Source organism: Osmerus eperlanus, chromosome 4 (assembly GCF_963692335.1).
Source record: "Osmerus eperlanus chromosome 4, fOsmEpe2.1, whole genome shotgun sequence".
NCBI lineage: Eukaryota > Metazoa > Chordata > Actinopteri > Osmeriformes > Osmeridae > Osmerus > Osmerus eperlanus.
The window spans coordinates 11,576,367-11,593,709 of record NC_085021.1 but is presented as its reverse complement, the minus strand read 5'-3'; the positions used below and the strand labels follow the sequence as shown (position 1 = coordinate 11,593,709).

Here is a 17,343-nt window from a genome sequence, read left to right as displayed (position 1 = left end):
ATTGGAGGATTTTGACCGCGGATTCAGTTTCTTAAACGTTTTTTGTCATATAAAATGATAGTATATCAGTTCAAATATATTATTAATGATAATTCATTATGCAATACATAGATTTGTCCTATATGTCAATTTGTTCGTATTAATCCGATGTATCATGAAGACTATTGTGGGCAATAATTATTTTCCCTAACACATTGTCTCTTTGTTAATTGATCTCATGATGGATAACACACGTTAAAAGATGGGAGACATAACCTTGAACCAAATACTATTATATTGTTTCAGGATATTTCATGATATGATGATTTTGAGTTATCCATCAAAGTCAAAACATTATTTTATATATTATTATTTTCGCAACAAATCGTACCATTGGAATGTTATGGTCCAAGTAAACGGGTACAAATCCATTAGACAGATTAAGACATTGTTTATATAGCCTACCAAACCAAATCCAATCTCAAGATACTTGTACATCTATCACTTATTCCCATTAATTCTATCAACATAATCTGCATCATTTCCAAATTTAACTTTCAACTATATGAATTATTATTGTCAATGTGTTCATATTAAGCGTCTTAATCATTTAATTAACATTTTTGCTAGTTTCTACTCGCAATGTTTACTTGCGCGGATGGATACTTTCAGGTGACACCTTCGCTGCTACCGGGACTCATTCTTTAAATAGCTACTATTGAGAATTTGGGTGCACCCGTTCAGCAACTCTGATCCTTCCGATTGTAAAGCAGGCGATTAGAAAGCATTTTTGTTAAATGGTCCCGTTTTGATGGGCACCTCCCTTGTCGTCATAGGAGTCTAAAAAGTGTTGATCCTTAGATTGGCTGTGTTTGATAGTTTTGTAATCATCTATCCTTACAAAACTGTAACACATGCCATATATACATCAAACAGTATACAGAAGCCTGCATGGTACAAAAGGTAAACCCTATTTTAGACCACTATTTTGGAAGATCCATTTCTTATTGTTATACATAAGCAATAAAGACAATAATATCACAACTTTATTATGATGCTCAAACAAGCAATTGGCTAGTTTTAGGGTAAAGGTTTTTAATTAAATAACCCCTTTTAGAGCCCTTTGATCAACGTTTTATGACTAAACTAATGGCAGATGCATACAAATTATTTTAATATTGTTACAGCTTAACTGAAGTAATACATAATAAGACAATAACAAAATCAATATTATTTCATGTTATCTGATGAAAGCTCCAGGCACTGTGATTCAGTATTCCTCGCACACTTCATCTTCAGAATCCCCACTCATTCTTCCCAGCTCCTCATAATCTTTCTCTAGACAAGCCAAGTCTTCTCTGGCCTCGGCAAACTCTCCTTCCTCCATGCCTTCACCCACATACCAGTGCACAAAGGCACGTTTAGCGTACATGAGGTCAAACTTGTGGTCCAAACGTGCCCAGGCCTCAGCAATAGCAGTGGTGTTGCTAAGCATGCACACAGCTCTCTGGACCTTTGCAAGGTCCCCTCCAGGAACCTCAGTTGGGGGCTGATTGTTAATGCCTACCTGTTGAGACAAAGTCAAAGATAATTAATAGGTGGATTGATTGTGGGATGTGTAAGGCATACCATATTACATTGTATATAAACCGCAAACTATGTTGACTACCTTAAATCCAGTAGGGCACCAGTCGACAAACTGGATTGATCGTTTGGTCTTAATATTGGCAATGGCAGTATTGACATCTTTTGGAACCACATCACCACGGTACAGCATACAACAAGCCATGTATTTGCCATGACGAGGGTCACACTTGACCATTTGATTGGTTGGCTCAAAGCAGGCACTGGTGATTTCAGCCACAGACAATTGCTCATGGTAGGCCTTCTCCGCAGAGATGATAGGTGAGTAAGTTACCAAAGGGAAATGAATACGGGGGAAAGGAACCAGATTGGTCTGGAACTCTGTTAGATCGACATTCAAGGCCCCATCAAAGCGAAGGGAGGCTGTGATAGAGGAAACTATCTGACCAATCAATCTGTTGAGGTTGGTGTAGGATGGACGTTCAATATCCATGTTACGACGACAGATGTCATAGATGGCCTCGTTATCCACCATGAAGGCACAGTCAGAGTGATCGAGGGTGGTGTGGGTGGTCAGGATGGAGTTGTAAGGCTCTACCACAGCTGTGGACACCTGGGGTGCAGGATAAATGGCAAACTCCAACTTTGATTTCTTTCCGTAGTCAAGAGACAAGCGTTCCATCAGTAGAGAGGTGAAGCCAGAGCCAGTCCCCCCTCCGAAGCTGTGGAAGATGAGGAACCCTTGGAGCCCTGTGCACTGGTCAGTCTGAGGACACATTATTTGAACATGTTAAAAGCTTACTCAACTACATTAACTTGTTCATCTTTAATCAATATTTGTACAATCAAGTCCTGTATAATGGAGTACTGTCATGTGAAACCATGCACTCACCATTTTACGGACCCTCTCCAGTACACCATCAATTATCTCCTTCCCAACGGTGTAGTGCCCCCGAGCATAATTATTGGCTGCGTCCTCCTTCCCAGAAATGAGCTGCTCAGGGTGGAAGAGCTGCCTGTACTTGCCTGTCCTTACTTCATCTAAGTTAACAAAGAGATAATGATTAAATGAATGGGCCATACATGCATGGACAACTGAGATAAACATACCCTAAACAGTGTTTCTGTTCGAACTATTTGTTTGGTTAAATAGTTAGAAGGGAAATTTTACTTCCATAAAAAAGCCTCACTCCTATTATGTTAAGTACATAATCATATTCATAAAGCAGTTCGATTTATACCCCTTTACTTCCCTTTTGTTAAGCTCTATATTCTACAACACCACTTACCATTGTCAACTGTTTACATCCACAAACACAGTGAAATGTACATGCTTTCTTATGACACTCTCACTGGATAATGTGTTAAAGGAGTCATCACCGCCACCATGCTCCAGTCAGTACAGCTCCCAGCATGCATTGCCAATGTGTATTCCTGTGTGGCCCATGTGGATGGAAATGCACTCACAATATATACATGTAAGCACATATACAATAAAGCTTATTAGGGGAAAAACATAAAGAACCTGCAAAAAAAACTCTACAGGTTGCTTACCAACCACAGTTGGCTCCAGGTCCACAAATATGGCTCTTGGAACATGGCGTCCTGAGTTTCCGGTGTTAAAAAAAGTGTTGAACGGATCTGAACGTGAATTCGGCTCTACCGGCACATCCTGAAATACACCATCAGGCCCTACACCATGCTCTAGGCAGAAAAGCTCCCAGCAAGCATTGCCTGTCTGTATGCCTGCTTGGCCCACATGGATAGATATGCATTCTCTCTGTAAGAAAAAAAATACATTGAATTGAAACATACATATTAATAGTGAAGAGAATAGAAGATAATTGTATACTTTTAAAAGGGCACATCCGAAATTTGGATTGGTAAGTAATCTCCAGTGTTATTCATGAGGAAACCCTTTCTCTTTGACTGATCTGCTGCAATTTATGGGGTTCAAACAAAGAAAATGTATGCAAGACATCTGCACTACTTAAAAAACAGGATGGTCCATAACAGCCCAAATTGTGGCTATCATGTTTCAGAAAGTGGTTAGTGTGCCTTGAGAATACACATGTTTCCACTTGTCCAAATAGTATGCTGTTATCTCTGCATACAAGTGATAATTCTTACACAGGCATTTTCTGCTGACATTTACAAAAAATCTGTAAGTTCCATACAAAGTATTTTATCAAAAAGAAAGGTTCATGATATGTTCTAAAGCTAGTCTTGAGAGAAGAATTTGTTACTGTTAGTGGATCACGAACTAAACTTCTCATTAAATGGACCACACTGGTCACATCATGCACTCAATACTTTTCATTATTTTGTGAATACACATGTTGTGACCCCATTTTATAAATAGACCAGGGTCATGTTTAACAATAGAATTGCTTGGAGAATTTACGAATACATTCCACATTCTCACCCAAGGCTCGGCTCCAGATTCCTCAAATTCCAGTCATGCACAATTCAAATTCATTTTACACAAATTGGTGTCATAGAAACAGAGCTGCAAATAAATTACCTCCTAATGATCTATAGTATGATAGGCCTTAGAGATTAGATCAAACGAGTTTTTGTTTAATTATTATAAACAATTGTCGGTTAAATAAAGAGTCAAAGGACCAAAAGATTAGCTAAAACTATCATCCGGCATTTGATGCATAGGCAAATAAATACATTAGGACTCAAACTTATCGGCTCAACACTTACCATTGTCCTTGAAAGATCTGATAAAAGTTTAAAAATTAATGCGTTAAAAAACTTTCCAGCTTGAGCAATGTCGACTTTGACGAGCAACGTGTCCTCGCCAACACAGCAATGTCATCTGCCTAAAGTGAGTGCTAGGGTTGCTTTTATACAGTTCCCCTGTCGACCACAAGTCCTGCGCAATGAAGTATACTATACCGTGATGTGTCTTTTTCCAGATAATGCATAACGTGATATGAAATATATTTGATGCTGACCGGTAGACTTCAAATACCTGTACTTGACAGTAACCATGGTCGAGGAAAAAGGCTAGGTTAGGTACTGACAGCAGTAAACTAATACTGTACAGCAATACTGTACACTTCTTGCTGAATATGTATTAACTTGTCTTGTCCAACGAGGTAAATGTCATACCAATGTAAAAAAAGAAAAGAGATAATGATCAAATACAATCACTTAAAAACAAGGATACAAATTTAAGTATGACAGACTAGATTATGTTTATTCACTTTCGAGTCGAAGAAAATGATCCGACGGTGAACTACCATATCTCGTCTACATACATGTCAGGCACGTGTACAAAGGAAACCATTGGGGATAAATGCATGCATAATACACATACACTACATTTTTTACTGTAGGCCTACTTGAAGACTGAGAACAATAATTATTGTACAGCATAGTCTACAATGCAAATGTGTAGTGCTTAAAATGTCATACTTGTATCTCTACATTGAAAACAATAAAGATGAAGAAAACATCTTCATTTGATTTGTTACTAAAATCTCTTCATACAGAATTACAAAAACTACAAAAGGACACTGACAATTTACTTATCTGGTAAATGCTTATTGATTATACAGTACTTGATGTCATGATAACAATCGTTTTAGTCCAAATGAGAGGCAACATGGATGTTATATTATATGGGGGCCACAGGGGCATAAGGCATATAGCAGCAGGAGTCACCTGTTAATTTCTGCTGTTGTTGCTTTCTTTCAAGAAGTATAAATGTATTGCACTTTAAAGACATCAAAATTATAATCTCACGGGTAACCACAGCAACATGTATCACCAAAGAGTCATGCAAGTGGTATTGGTTTCTTGGAGGCATCAACAAATAAGAGTCTTTTGCACATAGTTGTTCATCTCTGCTGCACACTCTTGGTAAGGGTGTACTCTTTCAAGTATGAAAGTCTGATGAAGCTGCAATGATGAGTTTTTGAGGCAGCCCATGTCACATTCTGACCTACAATGACCTTTTCCATTGCTCAGTGGTAGTGGGACATGAATAGCCACCTCAACAGTGGCACGTCATTTTCGTTTAACTCCTCTGTGATGCTGTTCATGATGAAAATTACTTTTCTCTGAGGACACAGACTCCAGCATCACATCGCTGAGTTGCCATGGAGGTGACTACATCCCAGGTGTCGATCACTGGGTCATAACACTCAATGCTGCTGAGAAGGGAGTTCCCGTCATATCTAAACAAGTAAAAGAGAGAAGTTGTGCCGGTGTTTTCTTTTTTATCACATCAAGGACTAATAGTTATAATGTTTGGCATGCATGCTTACCCAGCTATGGCATATAACCGTCCACGGAGAACAGTAGCCCCTACATAACACCGGGGAGTAGTCATACTGGCAACTGTTGTCCAATAATCTGTTCTTATGTTATATACCTCCACAGAGTCTAGATGAGCAGTTCCATCAAAGCCACCTACTACATAGATGTGGTCATTGAGCAAGGCTACTCCAGCACCTGCAACAAAGACCAGATCTTCAGACTAGGTTCTAAGTTCTAACCAGATGGTACATTTCAGTAGCCATTCTCAGAAATACCTGAGCGTTTAGTAGCCATGGGGGTGACATTGGTCCAGTGCCCTGTGTGTGGATCATATCGCTCAACTGAGTTAAGTATATTCAACCCGTCATATCCTCCTGTGAACAAAGAAAACTGATTTTTACAATGGCGAAAGTAAATGGGACCCTTAAAGCCAATTTCAAACTTATATACACTAAACTGATATAAAGCACCTTTACCGACCTAGGCAGTAAATCAATCCACTGGCCACCACCAGCCCGGCACCTTCCCTTGCTGTCTGCATGTCCCCAAGCATACTCCACTGGTCAATGTTTGGGTCGTAGCGCTCCATACTGGTGTGACGCCGGCTTCCATCGAAACCTCCGGCAACATAGATCATGTCTGTACAGCAACAAGGCACCCCCACACAAATGATAAAACTGTATTTAAAAATCTAATAAAAAGCTAAAGAAATGGCAAGACAATGGTAGACCCTTTAGAAGTACAAGCTGTCAGTCCGAAAAGGTCCCTCACCTCCGAGTGTGGTGGCGCCTGCTAGGCCACGGCGAACGTTCATGGTAGCAACTGTGTACCAGACACCGTCCTCATCAGCGGTGTAATCCAAGCACTCCACCGAACTGAGTCTCGAACGACCGTCATAGCCTCCAATTACATACACACGGTCGTTGAGGGACACAGTGGCTACGTAACGTCTTTTACGAGCAATGTTCTGTAATAATAAACCTTGGATTAGTTAACATTAGCCAAAGTACACAATCTGCCATTTGCACTTATAATACTGCACTTTATACACATTGTTTTACATTTTGTACAGTTAATGGTTGAGACTTCATCTACAGAACAGCCCTCAACATTAAGTGAGAAGTCTTACCACAAACCAAAACGATATTACTCACAGGTAGAAAGCTCCACTCCTGGGTTTTAGGGTCATACTTCTCCACAATATCTATAGGAGACTGTTGACTGCCAAATCCACCTATAACTAACAGAACCTCTTTGGCACCTAAATGGATTAACAGTAAGTTACCAAGTATATTGTTAAAAAGACAATGTAGCAGTGTCGCACTTAGAATGAGAAGATTGTACCTAATCGTGCTTGGGTTCGTGGGCCTTGCATCTCGCTCCTAAGTTCTGGCCTTAGGTGGAACTTCTTTGCTTCATCTACTAGGTCTCGACACGGAAGACTGCATCGAATGAGTGGCTGGAACATGTAAAAACATATAACTACATTTTGGGCGACTCAATAGAGAGAAGTACTGTAGTTATAAAAGTTAATCCCTATGCTTGCCACTTGATGTATTATCTAGAAACACATCCATCATGAGGGAGTGGTGTTGATGAAAGTCAAGCAGGAAGAGCCTACATGAGGCAGTGTGTGGTCTGATGGCTGAGCGGTTCGAAAATTGGGCTACCAATTATAAGGTTGCCGGTTCGATTCCTGGCCGTCCAAAATGACGTTGTGTCCTTGGGCAAGGCACTTCACCCCACTTGCCTCGGGGGAATGTCCCTGTACTTACTATACGTTGCTCTGGATAAGAGCGTCTGCTAAATGACTAAATGTAAATGTCTGCCTCACCTCAGAATCAATTACATCTGTAATGTAGCGGGGGGTCAGCAGAGGCATTCGCACAAACTCAAGCATGTCCGGAAGATACGGTTCTCTCTCTTTCCTGTTGTGTTTGACCCAATTCAAGACTGCCTCAAATACCGGTTCCTCAGAATCAACCTAGTAACAGAAACAGACAGAGCATTTAGCCAACTCAAAGGAATTCACAATTTATCAAAATGACTGACAACTGAGGACGCTATTCATTTTATTACTTTGAATGTTCTGAGGGGAAAGGTGTCTCGACTACAGTATGATTATCATGCATAGCTAGAATTTAAAAAACACAAAAATAACAGGCACGTTTTTGTTGAATGGGTTAGGGATCTATAAATCATCACATGATTATAACCATGTTTTCACAAAACAAGGTGTGTGGTTAGAGACAGGAATTTCCTATGCACAAAGGCATACTTCAATCAAGTTTCCTTTATCATAACTTTATAGTCGCCCAAATCCACACAGCCCCCCCCCCCCCCAGTATTAACTGAGATGAAAGCAGGCCTGCACTTGCATCTTTACTTCCCAAGTGTTGTGTTTTTAAGGATACTTTGAAACATTATGTCAACCAAACCTGAATAGTTCACACATTTGTTACACACTTTATTGGACATTGCACAACATTTTATATGCAGACATTGTTCATCCGGCAGGTTAAAAAGGCAAACCTTTCCCCACACCCCTCCTCCCACATCCTTCTTAAGCCTACCTGGATTTCATCACATTTCACAAGCTTCTCAACCTCTGATTGACAGAGCAGCATGAACTCCTCATGTTGAACGACCTCAGGAAAGTGCTTTTGGGAGAAAAGCTCAGCTGCCTGCATCAAGTCAAGGCAATTGTGTGTCTCGGCAAAGTCCCGAATACCCAGACAGTTTGAGGGGTCAAGCTGACTATCCAGAAATTCACAACATGCTCTTTTCACTCCTAAAGGAAACAAAGATACATCCACACATTTGTATGTGTACACAATGTATCATATATTGGACTGTACAGAATCCATACCCATATCTATAGTGTTACGGTCAACTCAGACAATGATTGTCATGCCTATTGTCTGTGCCACTTCACAATTTTGGCACTAGTAGTTGGTTCTAACAGTGTGCAGGGCTGACCAGGAAATTCTCCCATTTACCTTTAAGCTGAAGCAAACAAGCAGCAGGAAGCAGTTCCTGTACGTTCTCCACTGTGACCAGAACTGTTTCAGTGTAGACAAAGTCCAGCAAGATCTCCATGGTTGATCCAGTCAGGCCTTGAATGTCCACAAAGGATTTCCCCTTCTCAGACAGCTGCAGAATCACAACAGAGACATATAAGGCTAAATAAAATTAAAATACAAACATTTATGAAAAGAAAACAAATTGAAAAAAATCGCAAACCTTGCTAAACTGTATTAAACAGGTATAACTGTTAAGCATATAAGTGTGGAACTAATGACTGTAGACAGTTTGGTCAGTAAAAAGATATGCTCACCTGATGATTCTTAGACAGGCACAAACATTAAGAAAGAAAGATAGGCTAGGTCAACTGGGCTGCATATCAATACAAATGATTTTCCTACAATGAGGTAAATGGAAAATACATCAAATTCTGAACTGCCTATTGTTGGGACTTACATAAATAATCATGTATCACGTCACATTAATAATGTAATTCCTTACCAGTCCCTGTTTGGTCATATGACTATGGCTGCATTTAGCATCTTGTTATCTATCATTGAGAAGTGTGTGTGGAGGGGGGTCCAAAATGGTATGCACCTTAATTATTGACTTCTCGAGGATTTGAATAGCCTATTGAATAGGCGCTGTTGAACACCGTTACACTGACCTCGCTTGTAAACATGGCACAAAAGTAGTCACTGCAGGCAGCCAGGACAATGCGATGAGCTGGAAAGTCTGTATTTTCCACCCTTAAAGTGATGTCGCAGAGTGTGTTGCTTTTTCGAAGTGCATTCATGGCATTAAGGATAGACTTGGCATGGGAGTTGGTCATGATATCTTTGGGAGCCATGACGAGTGCCTTAAAAGTATCAGAAGAACCCCTGTTGACTGCAGTTTCTGTTAAAAGCACAAAGAGACAGATTTATTTGTATGATGCTGAAACATGACCGCCTGTGATCATTGTTATGCCAGCCGAACACAACGCTTTCATTGTACAGCTAGCTACATTGAGCACATGATACTAGTAAGAGTTCAGCGTTAAAAGAGTCACTACTAGTAGGCTAGCCACAGAATGGCAATTCAGAAAATGTCAACTGCTGCTAGTAATATTATTGACTTCATAACCAGTACTCACCACTTGGTCAGCTAAGACAGCTGGTTACAGAATAGTGCAGGCTGCTAGTTAGCTACTTGCTAGCTAACTGATACGGTACTGTAGTTTAGCCATATGTGGACAGGCAAGGAAGATACATGACAGCTGTACGACAAGCCCCTCTCGAATTCTTACTGGAAAACGTATTAAGGTTGGCGATAAGGAGACGATACGTTCATCTACCGCGAGCTTCTATGATGGCCAAATGCATAACTATAGCTAGCTAGCTAGCCTGACTATTAGCTACGCTAGCTAGCATCAGCAGGAAACGTTTAAAAACACAACAAACCAGCTAATTTACCTAGCGAGCAAGTTACGTCACTTTACGTGCGCGCACTTAATTGACGCCAACAAGCACCAAAGCAGGACATGTAGATAGTATGAGAAATTATATCTAGGAATCAACCACCACAAAAATTGGTCTTAAGGCACACGTTTATTTACTGTAAACTATCATTTAATTTAATAATAATAATAAGTCAGGTCTGGGTGAACTCGGTTTATGTTTCCACTACAGAGCGCCCATTATTAACGTTTTTCTAGTAATCCGGGTAAAATGTACAATTACATGAGTGGTTAATGCTGCAATACCGAAGAACTGCAACGAGTAAATGAATAAAAAGAAGTATGTAAGAATGGAGCAGCCAATGTCAAAAAATGAGGGCGGGGATTAGAGCCACCCAAGGACAGTTGTGCTTAGGTGGGGGAGGAGCATACGGCGTGTTTCCGGTTAGACGAGGCCAAGCGACAACATTACTAGAAATCTATGAAGCTACAGTACCGAAAAATAAAAAATAGCGCCGAATCCGCCCATAGAGTTGTCTGGTTTCCAAGACACAGTTTGTGTCAAATTTGCTAAAGCTTAACGTTGATTTCATTGATCGTCGGAAGAACGGGTGGCAGCAGCACAGCAATGGAAGCTGAGTTTCGGGAGATCGATGAACCAGGGAGTTGGAACGCCATTTACCAGGTAGCGAGTAAAAAGGTTTTTCTTGGTAAAGGAAGGTGGACTTTTTATAAGTTGTGTGTGTCTTTTTGGTTAATCACAAAACTTCCATACATTTTAAACAGAAACGTATTAGTATTCCCTTAATTACTTCTCATCTACATTATTGTTGGGACAATAGATAACATGCCCTAGCTGTCAAGTTCCGATTTTAGCTTAGTTGATAACATCATCCTCCACGCAGCTATGCGATGATGTCTGCCGGTGCCTCCTATAGCTGTCCTAATGTAGCCTAAAGCTAAATAGGTTGTTTGCGTTCATTGTAGCATTGTGCTGTGGCTTCCTTTGGTGTTACTGTATTGTAGTATGTATTGTCACATTTAATTCATTTATCCTTTCCTCCATTTTACATATTGCATACCATTTATGACCATACAACTTTAAATCCCATTGATTAGGAAGAACGGAAGGAAAATGTATGCAGGAATATTTTAATAAACCACTTCTGAGTTCAGTTCAGCAAACAGTTATTGTGTGTATAGCGATTTGTTTAGCTATGTTGCCAGCTATGTCACCGGATTTGCTGTTTAATGAAAGCAGTGAAAGATCCATCAGATGGTAATGCTTTGTGCGCAAAACATTTATAATATAAATAATTGTTTTCATCTCCATAGGAAATACGTCAGCAATCAAGTGAACTGCCATGCAAACTTGCCAAATTACCTGAAAACAAAACTCGGAATCGCTACAGAGATGTCAGCCCATGTAAGTTGTGTACTCTGGTACATTATATCATCAATTTGTTTAACCCTTGTGTTATCTTCGGGTCATTCTGACCCATCAGTCATTGTGACCCACCGTCGTATTGCGACAGATTTACTGCATACAAAGACAAAGTGAAGCATTTTCTTTTAACAGCTAGGCTGTCTCAGACCCCCCACATTGCAAAGGTTAAAAGAAAATTATTTTAATTTGTTTTTGTATTGGGTAAAATTGGGTAAACACAACGATGGTTCATTATGAACCTTTGGGTCATGTGACCCGAAGGCAGCACGAGGGTTAAGACAACCTGTGATGAGTGTCACGTAGTCTCTGTGATATACTGTAGTCTACCTGATACAGCCCAAACTTTGTCATCTGTTTCTTACAATGTAGAATGTCGTTAAATATTTGTGGTATCCCTTAGTGAATTAATCAAATGTTATTTGATCATCTATCTTAGAGCCCTTTTTTACAAGCAATGTCATGGAGGGCTTCACATACACCCATATGAAGATAGCTACATTTTAGCTACTTAAAGCCAGTTCTGATTATGATTCTAGTCATAGGTTATTCTTAAGTGCTTTCCTTCAAATTATGATTTCTCGAAATTACATTAGTAAATCAAAATGGTCTTCACTGTTGTATTCAAAAAGTGATGTTAACGAGAAATGTCTAAAGGGTGGTTTCCTCTTTTCACAAGAATGCAAAAAATGAACCTAAAGCAAACACTTGATGCAGGCCGGTCACAAGTCACTATGGGTGGTATTGATGTGTAGCTTGGGTTTCTGAGTTGGAAGTAATACAACCAGTACTACATTGATACATTGTGAATAGTTTCACTTCTTTGCAGGTATCACTGTCTCTTTTTTTAAATTATGTAAAATAGTCTTTCATGTTCAATGGTGTGGATCAGAAAACCGGATCAGGAACAAATACTTCTGTGTTTCAACCAAAGACAGACCTGTCATGTCGTGTGCAGCTGTGCTGCTCTCACGTCCTCTGGGCTGTGACAGGACTACATTTAATCTGGAGTCCCAAGGGGATATGAGGAATGACAAAGCCATGAATACATTTTCTTATTCTAAAGTGATTTATTTCTCTGTAGTTGATCACAGCAGAATCCGCCTGCAACTGGGTATGAATGACTACATAAATGCAAGCCTGATATCTGTAGAGGAGGCACAGAGAAGCTACATTCTCACTCAGGTTGGTTCTGGGACTGAGGGGAAGTTTTGAGAACACATTTGTTTGTCCCTTAAAGAGGAATACATGTTATGGAATTTGAGCTAAAAATCATATCTTGATTTATTTCATGTTGTTTCATAGATTCACATTTATCTTCTCCCTTCAGGGACCCCTTCCAAACACTTGTGGTCACTTCTGGGAAATGGTGTGGGAGCAGAGAACCCGAGGTGTGGTGATGTTGAACCGTGTCATAGAAAAAGGATCGGTAAGTCAGCCCCCCATTAAATATGGTATGTGGCTTACTGTACACACCTTGTCACTATCAGACCTGCTGTGTTTGCTGTGAGAAAGTTGCACAATACCATGTGCATGTCAGGACTTTTGCTGCTTGTATCATAACATGCATAGTAATATATCTGGTTAAAGGTCTGCTTAGCTACTGCTTGTACATCTACCATGAATAAGTGTGTGGTCAATAAGGGTGAACTGATCTTCAAGTGTGTAGAGAAAATTGTAATTTTCAAACTCAATGTTTCATAGGTGAAGTGTGCACAGTATTGGCCGCCTAGAGAGGAGAAGGAGGCTATTTTTGATGACACAAATTTCAAGCTAACACTGGTTTCAGAGGACATAAAATCCTACTACACTGTTCGTCAGCTGGAGCTGGAAAATATGTTGGTAAGATATCTGTTTTCTAGTTGTGCCCTGCCCTCTGGGTTTTAGGGTTCTTAAAGTGTTTTTTGGGCATTCATGTCAGACAATGTCAATGTAAATTTACTCTCCTACCTTTACAGACTCAGGAAACTAGAGAGATTTTACATTTTCACTACACCACCTGGCCTGACTTTGGAGTACCCGAGTCTCCTGCCTCCTTCCTCAACTTCCTTTTCAAAGTGCGCGAGTCTGGATGTCTCAACTCTGACCAGGGGCCCGTGGTGGTGCACTGCAGTGCTGGGATTGGCCGCTCCGGAACCTTCTGCTTGGTAGACACCTGCCTCTTACTGGTCAGTACAGCACAGCACAGCAGTTTCTACTGAACTTGTCCTGTTGGGGGGAGTATAATTGTTTACCTGATGCTTTACAAGATGATTTAATCAAGTCAATGAGTTAATTGTAACTTTTATTTTCAATTCAACCCAGATGTCCATTCGCAAGGACCCATCAACTGTGCGCATTCGTGAAATACTGCTGGAGATGCGGCGTTATCGGATGGGTCTGATTCAGACAGCGGACCAACTCCGCTTTTCCTACCTCGCTGTTATTGAAGGTGCCAAGTGCATCATGGGAGACACATCTTTGCAGGTAACTCAAATTGTTTTACAAGGAACATCTTGCAGATACTCAGATACTATTCATAAGATTTGGCAAGCAAATTTTATGAATAGAGCTCAATTTTTATTGAAGAAGGAAGGCCCTAGATATTTTCTTCGTAAAGCCTTTAAATGTCCATACCATTCACAATATGTTTACGTTTAGGAGTCGTGGAAAGAGCTGTCAAATGAGGAGGATTTCCCACCTGAGCTCACACCACCTCCACCACCTCCTCCTCAAAGAGACTCTAAAAACGGCACACCTGAGCGCTTCTCCTTCTTTCCTCCGACTGACGTTCAATTGATTGTTGCACAGAATGATGTTCACACTCGCAGGTAACCATCTTTGAATGTGGAAAATCTGTTACAGATTTTTATGTCGTAAATCCTCCAATCCACTAATTACTCTTGTGAATGCACCTGTCTGCAGTGCCCCACCAGAGCCAGAGGTCCGGAGGAGGACTGGTGTTGATATTGCTGCCCCTCAGCCCCCCACTGACCCCTTCGACCAGCCTGATGGACTGGTGGGAAGTAAAGAAGAAGCCTCCAAAGCTCCACCCAAACCTCAGCGGCAGTATGAGATAGAAAGGCAGAAGTTGACCCAGGCTGCAGAGCAAGCAGGCGACAGCTCTCCAAAGGGGACTTGGACCCCTCTGTTGGCCAATGTTTGCCTGTGCACGGCATTGGCCCTGGGTGCTTATGTCTGTTATCGAGCCTGTTTCCACTGATGTCTTTCCTTCCTCCCTCTCTTGTACCTCCCTTTCTATTCACTGTTTTCGCAGGGTGAATCAGCCTGTCCAGCTGGTCCCATTTGCCTATGGGCTTACTCTGCTGGCGGGTGGTTTGTTTGGACTTCAGCAGATTCAGGCTCAATTGTTTTATTTACAAAATCAGTGTAGGTGGTGTGTTGGAGTCAGAGGAAGGGGTAGCCCTTCCCTTTTCACCCACCGTAACACATCCTCAAACTTTCAGTTTGTATGCTCAGGGCCTACATTTTCAGGTGTCACACCCCAAAATACACATGTTGATTTGAAAAAGAAAGAAAATTGAGTCAGTAAATGTTTTTTCTTTATCACAGGCAGTAAAGGAAGGTGTGTGAGTCTGATCCTGTGTTCTGTGAACCACAGTCCACCATACACACATGCCACCTCCATTTATGTACCAAACAACACTCATTTGTGTTCTTCCATTTCAGCCCTTGCTAGTATGTCCATAGGCTTTTCACATAATTACCCCCCTGGACATTAGATATTTTTTTCCTCTTAAGACTTACAGAACTTAATTTGTGGCCATCCTGGTGGTAGACGTAAGTTGTGGAAAACAACCACACTTCAGAAGCTTAATTGCTCTCCTGAAGATGGGGCAGTATTATACCCAGGAGTAAGCTGAAGCTGGTTGGAGGGAGTAAATGGGAGGTTGTCTCCCCTCCACAAGATGAGCATTGCATGCAGTGGGCCATTGTTGGGCCTTAGGCTCCCCACTGCCACCCCTAGTAGGGCATTTGGGCTTGATCTACATGAGGCACTCTTGGTGTGTGTGTAAGGATGTGCGTGCATTTGAGTGTATGGTAAAACTGATTGTCTGGTCAGAATATATTTGAGCTTTTTACTGATGCTTGATTTGTACTGCTTCTAAGTAGGCAATATTCAAGCTTATAATTAAGTCAAATGTGAAATGTATTCTAAATCTCTTCCTAGTAATTCCCCCTCTCCCCACACATTTTTGTTCCAAACTTGACATTTACACAGGAGAGTTTACTTTGAGATGAGCTGTGAATGGAAGGTGTGCATTCACTGAATGTCATGGGCTATTATGTTTGAGACCCAACATTCAGACTTTGTGTTTCACAATCGGCTCCAGCCACTGCTATTTCACAAATCAGTTACGTCAGTTGTAAAGGAGTCTTCCATTGACTCTTAAAGTTGTCAAACCTACAAGATTACGTGATGATGTTCATGGTGCACAACTGTTTTGCTCTAACATGAAAAGTGCTGCGACTTTTCTTGCTCAGAGAAAGTGAATGTGTAAGCCTGAGGGGAATGCAGCAGATGAGTGTTGTGTAGTTGTTATCAAATGGAAGGCTGCATTTACGCACAAAAATGCCAGCTTAGCCAACAAGGACACAAAGTACTCTTCTTTTGCCAGCAATACAAATACTTATCAGTATGATACCCCTTTAAATTCGCACTTGATGAATGCTGAATCCATCCTGCCTGTTGGAACAGAGGGATGGGGATCTCAACCAAAAAGTCAAACACCAGCGCAGGGATTTAAACACTGTAGGAATGGTCCATCATAAATGTTATGGAATGGGCCTGAGCTGGCTATGTTATTTTGTATGATTGCTTTTTCACTTAGACATCCTGCAGTGGTGAATGAATAAACAGGTTTGTCATGAAATGAGATTAGTTAAGCTGCTAGCAGCATTCAGTTTACCTTAGTGGCTCATAGAAACGGCTTTTTGAGTCCAATGGCTGTACCTTTATTTAGAATGTATGAGGTCCAACCCATGGACACCCTCTTGATGTTTTCAAATCAGGTTTCAATGTATGCTGATTTATTTTTTGTGTGTCAGTAAGTGATAAAGTCACCGTGCCTGGGAACCATGTGTCTACCCAGGCACTTCTGTTTTTCTGTACTCATGCTCAGCTCAACAACCATTTGTCTTTTTTATTTACATCCATCAATGTACTCCTTTTTTTAATAAAATTGTACTGCTGATTTGTTTTGGTTTTTAGAACTGATACAAAGTATACAACTTCATATTCAGTCTGAATTCTGAACAATATATGGGGTAATAAAATTATCTCATTTATTGGTGGTCTATGTTTCTGATTCTCATAAAGAAGAATCCTTTACTCATCCCATACAGGCACTCGCGTGCAGAGAGTGGCGGAACAAGCCTGCCCAGGTGTCCACTGGAGAAATTGGTCTTTACTTTTGTCCTATCCTGTGTCCCTCCTCCAAGGGCAGCTAGGAGCAGTGGTCAGCCACATCAGTGTTGCCCAGGGGCCAAGTGATTTCCCTTATCCTGGCCGGGGACATTTATGGCCCATTTCTTTGCTAGGGTCATATGCAGGAGAGTGACTATTTGCATTTCATATGTTATGACTTTACAGATGAAC

At 40.8% G+C, this 17,343-nt stretch overlaps 3 protein-coding genes across 4 annotated transcripts; 1 reads left to right on the top strand and 2 right to left on the bottom strand.

The window, feature by feature from the left end:
• Positions 1-1,007: 1,007 nt before the first annotated feature.
• tuba5 (tubulin alpha 5) lies at positions 1,008-3,376 on the bottom strand. Its single transcript, XM_062459011.1, has 4 exons — positions 3,118-3,376; positions 2,456-2,604; positions 1,649-2,329; positions 1,008-1,546 (listed from the first exon to the last, which is right to left on the bottom strand). The coding sequence occupies exons 1-4, from the start codon at positions 3,374-3,376 to the stop codon at positions 1,250-1,252; spliced, it is 1,386 nt and encodes a 461-aa protein (XP_062314995.1). The 3' UTR covers positions 1,008-1,249.
• Positions 3,377-5,089: 1,713 nt separating this feature from the next.
• LOC134018776 (kelch-like protein 12) lies at positions 5,090-10,333 on the bottom strand. 2 transcript variants are annotated; one of them, XM_062459007.1, is made up of 12 exons: positions 9,998-10,333; positions 9,530-9,759; positions 8,838-8,991; positions 8,412-8,629; positions 7,673-7,822; positions 7,183-7,297; positions 6,993-7,099; positions 6,610-6,805; positions 6,319-6,477; positions 6,114-6,212; positions 5,847-6,033; positions 5,090-5,756 (listed from the first exon to the last, which is right to left on the bottom strand). In XM_062459007.1, exons 2-12 carry the CDS (start codon positions 9,710-9,712, stop codon positions 5,630-5,632), a joined length of 1,695 nt encoding a protein of 564 aa, XP_062314991.1. In that variant the 5' UTR covers positions 9,713-9,759; positions 9,998-10,333; the 3' UTR covers positions 5,090-5,629. The 2 variants fall into 2 exon arrangements, with proteins under 2 accessions (XP_062314991.1, XP_062314992.1); XM_062459008.1 differs by lacking the exons at positions 9,530-9,759; positions 9,998-10,333 and adding an exon at positions 9,176-9,324.
• A 389-nt stretch (positions 10,334-10,722) lies between these two features.
• Positions 10,723-16,939, top strand: ptpn1 (protein tyrosine phosphatase non-receptor type 1). Its single transcript, XM_062459006.1, has 9 exons — positions 10,723-10,985; positions 11,636-11,726; positions 12,829-12,929; positions 13,075-13,173; positions 13,449-13,586; positions 13,703-13,912; positions 14,049-14,210; positions 14,385-14,554; positions 14,649-16,939. The coding sequence occupies exons 1-9, from the start codon at positions 10,929-10,931 to the stop codon at positions 14,944-14,946; spliced, it is 1,326 nt and encodes a 441-aa protein (XP_062314990.1). The 5' UTR covers positions 10,723-10,928; the 3' UTR covers positions 14,947-16,939.
• Positions 16,940-17,343: the final 404 nt, after the last annotated feature.

Bases quoted from the DNA above. Each gene is read 5' to 3' on its own strand.
- tuba5 (XM_062459011.1), bottom strand. From the start codon at position 3,376: ATGTTTCAATTCAATGTATTTTTTTTCTTACAGAGAGAATGCATATCT. The intron at 2,605-3,117 runs GTAAGCAACCTG...TTGTTAACTTAG, and splicing joins CCTGGAGCCAACTGTGGTTG to ATGAAGTAAGGACAGGCAAG. The intron at 1,547-1,648 runs GTAGTCAACATA...TTGTCTCAACAG, and splicing joins GGTGCCCTACTGGATTTAAG to GTAGGCATTAACAATCAGCC.
- LOC134018776 (XM_062459007.1), bottom strand. From the start codon at position 9,712: ATGGCTCCCAAAGATATCATGACCAACTCCCATGCCAAGTCTATCCTT. The intron at 6,478-6,609 runs GTGAGGGACCTT...GTTGCTGTACAG, and splicing joins AGGCGCCACCACACTCGGAG to ACATGATCTATGTTGCCGGA. The intron at 5,757-5,846 runs GTAAGCATGCAT...TTACTTGTTTAG, and splicing joins CGGTTATATGCCATAGCTGG to ATATGACGGGAACTCCCTTC.
- ptpn1 (XM_062459006.1), top strand. From the start codon at position 10,929: ATGGAAGCTGAGTTTCGGGAGATCGATGAACCAGGGAGTTGGAACGCC. The intron at 13,913-14,048 runs GTCAGTACAGCA...AATTCAACCCAG, and splicing joins TAGACACCTGCCTCTTACTG to ATGTCCATTCGCAAGGACCC. The intron at 14,555-14,648 runs GTAACCATCTTT...ACCTGTCTGCAG, and splicing joins AATGATGTTCACACTCGCAG to TGCCCCACCAGAGCCAGAGG.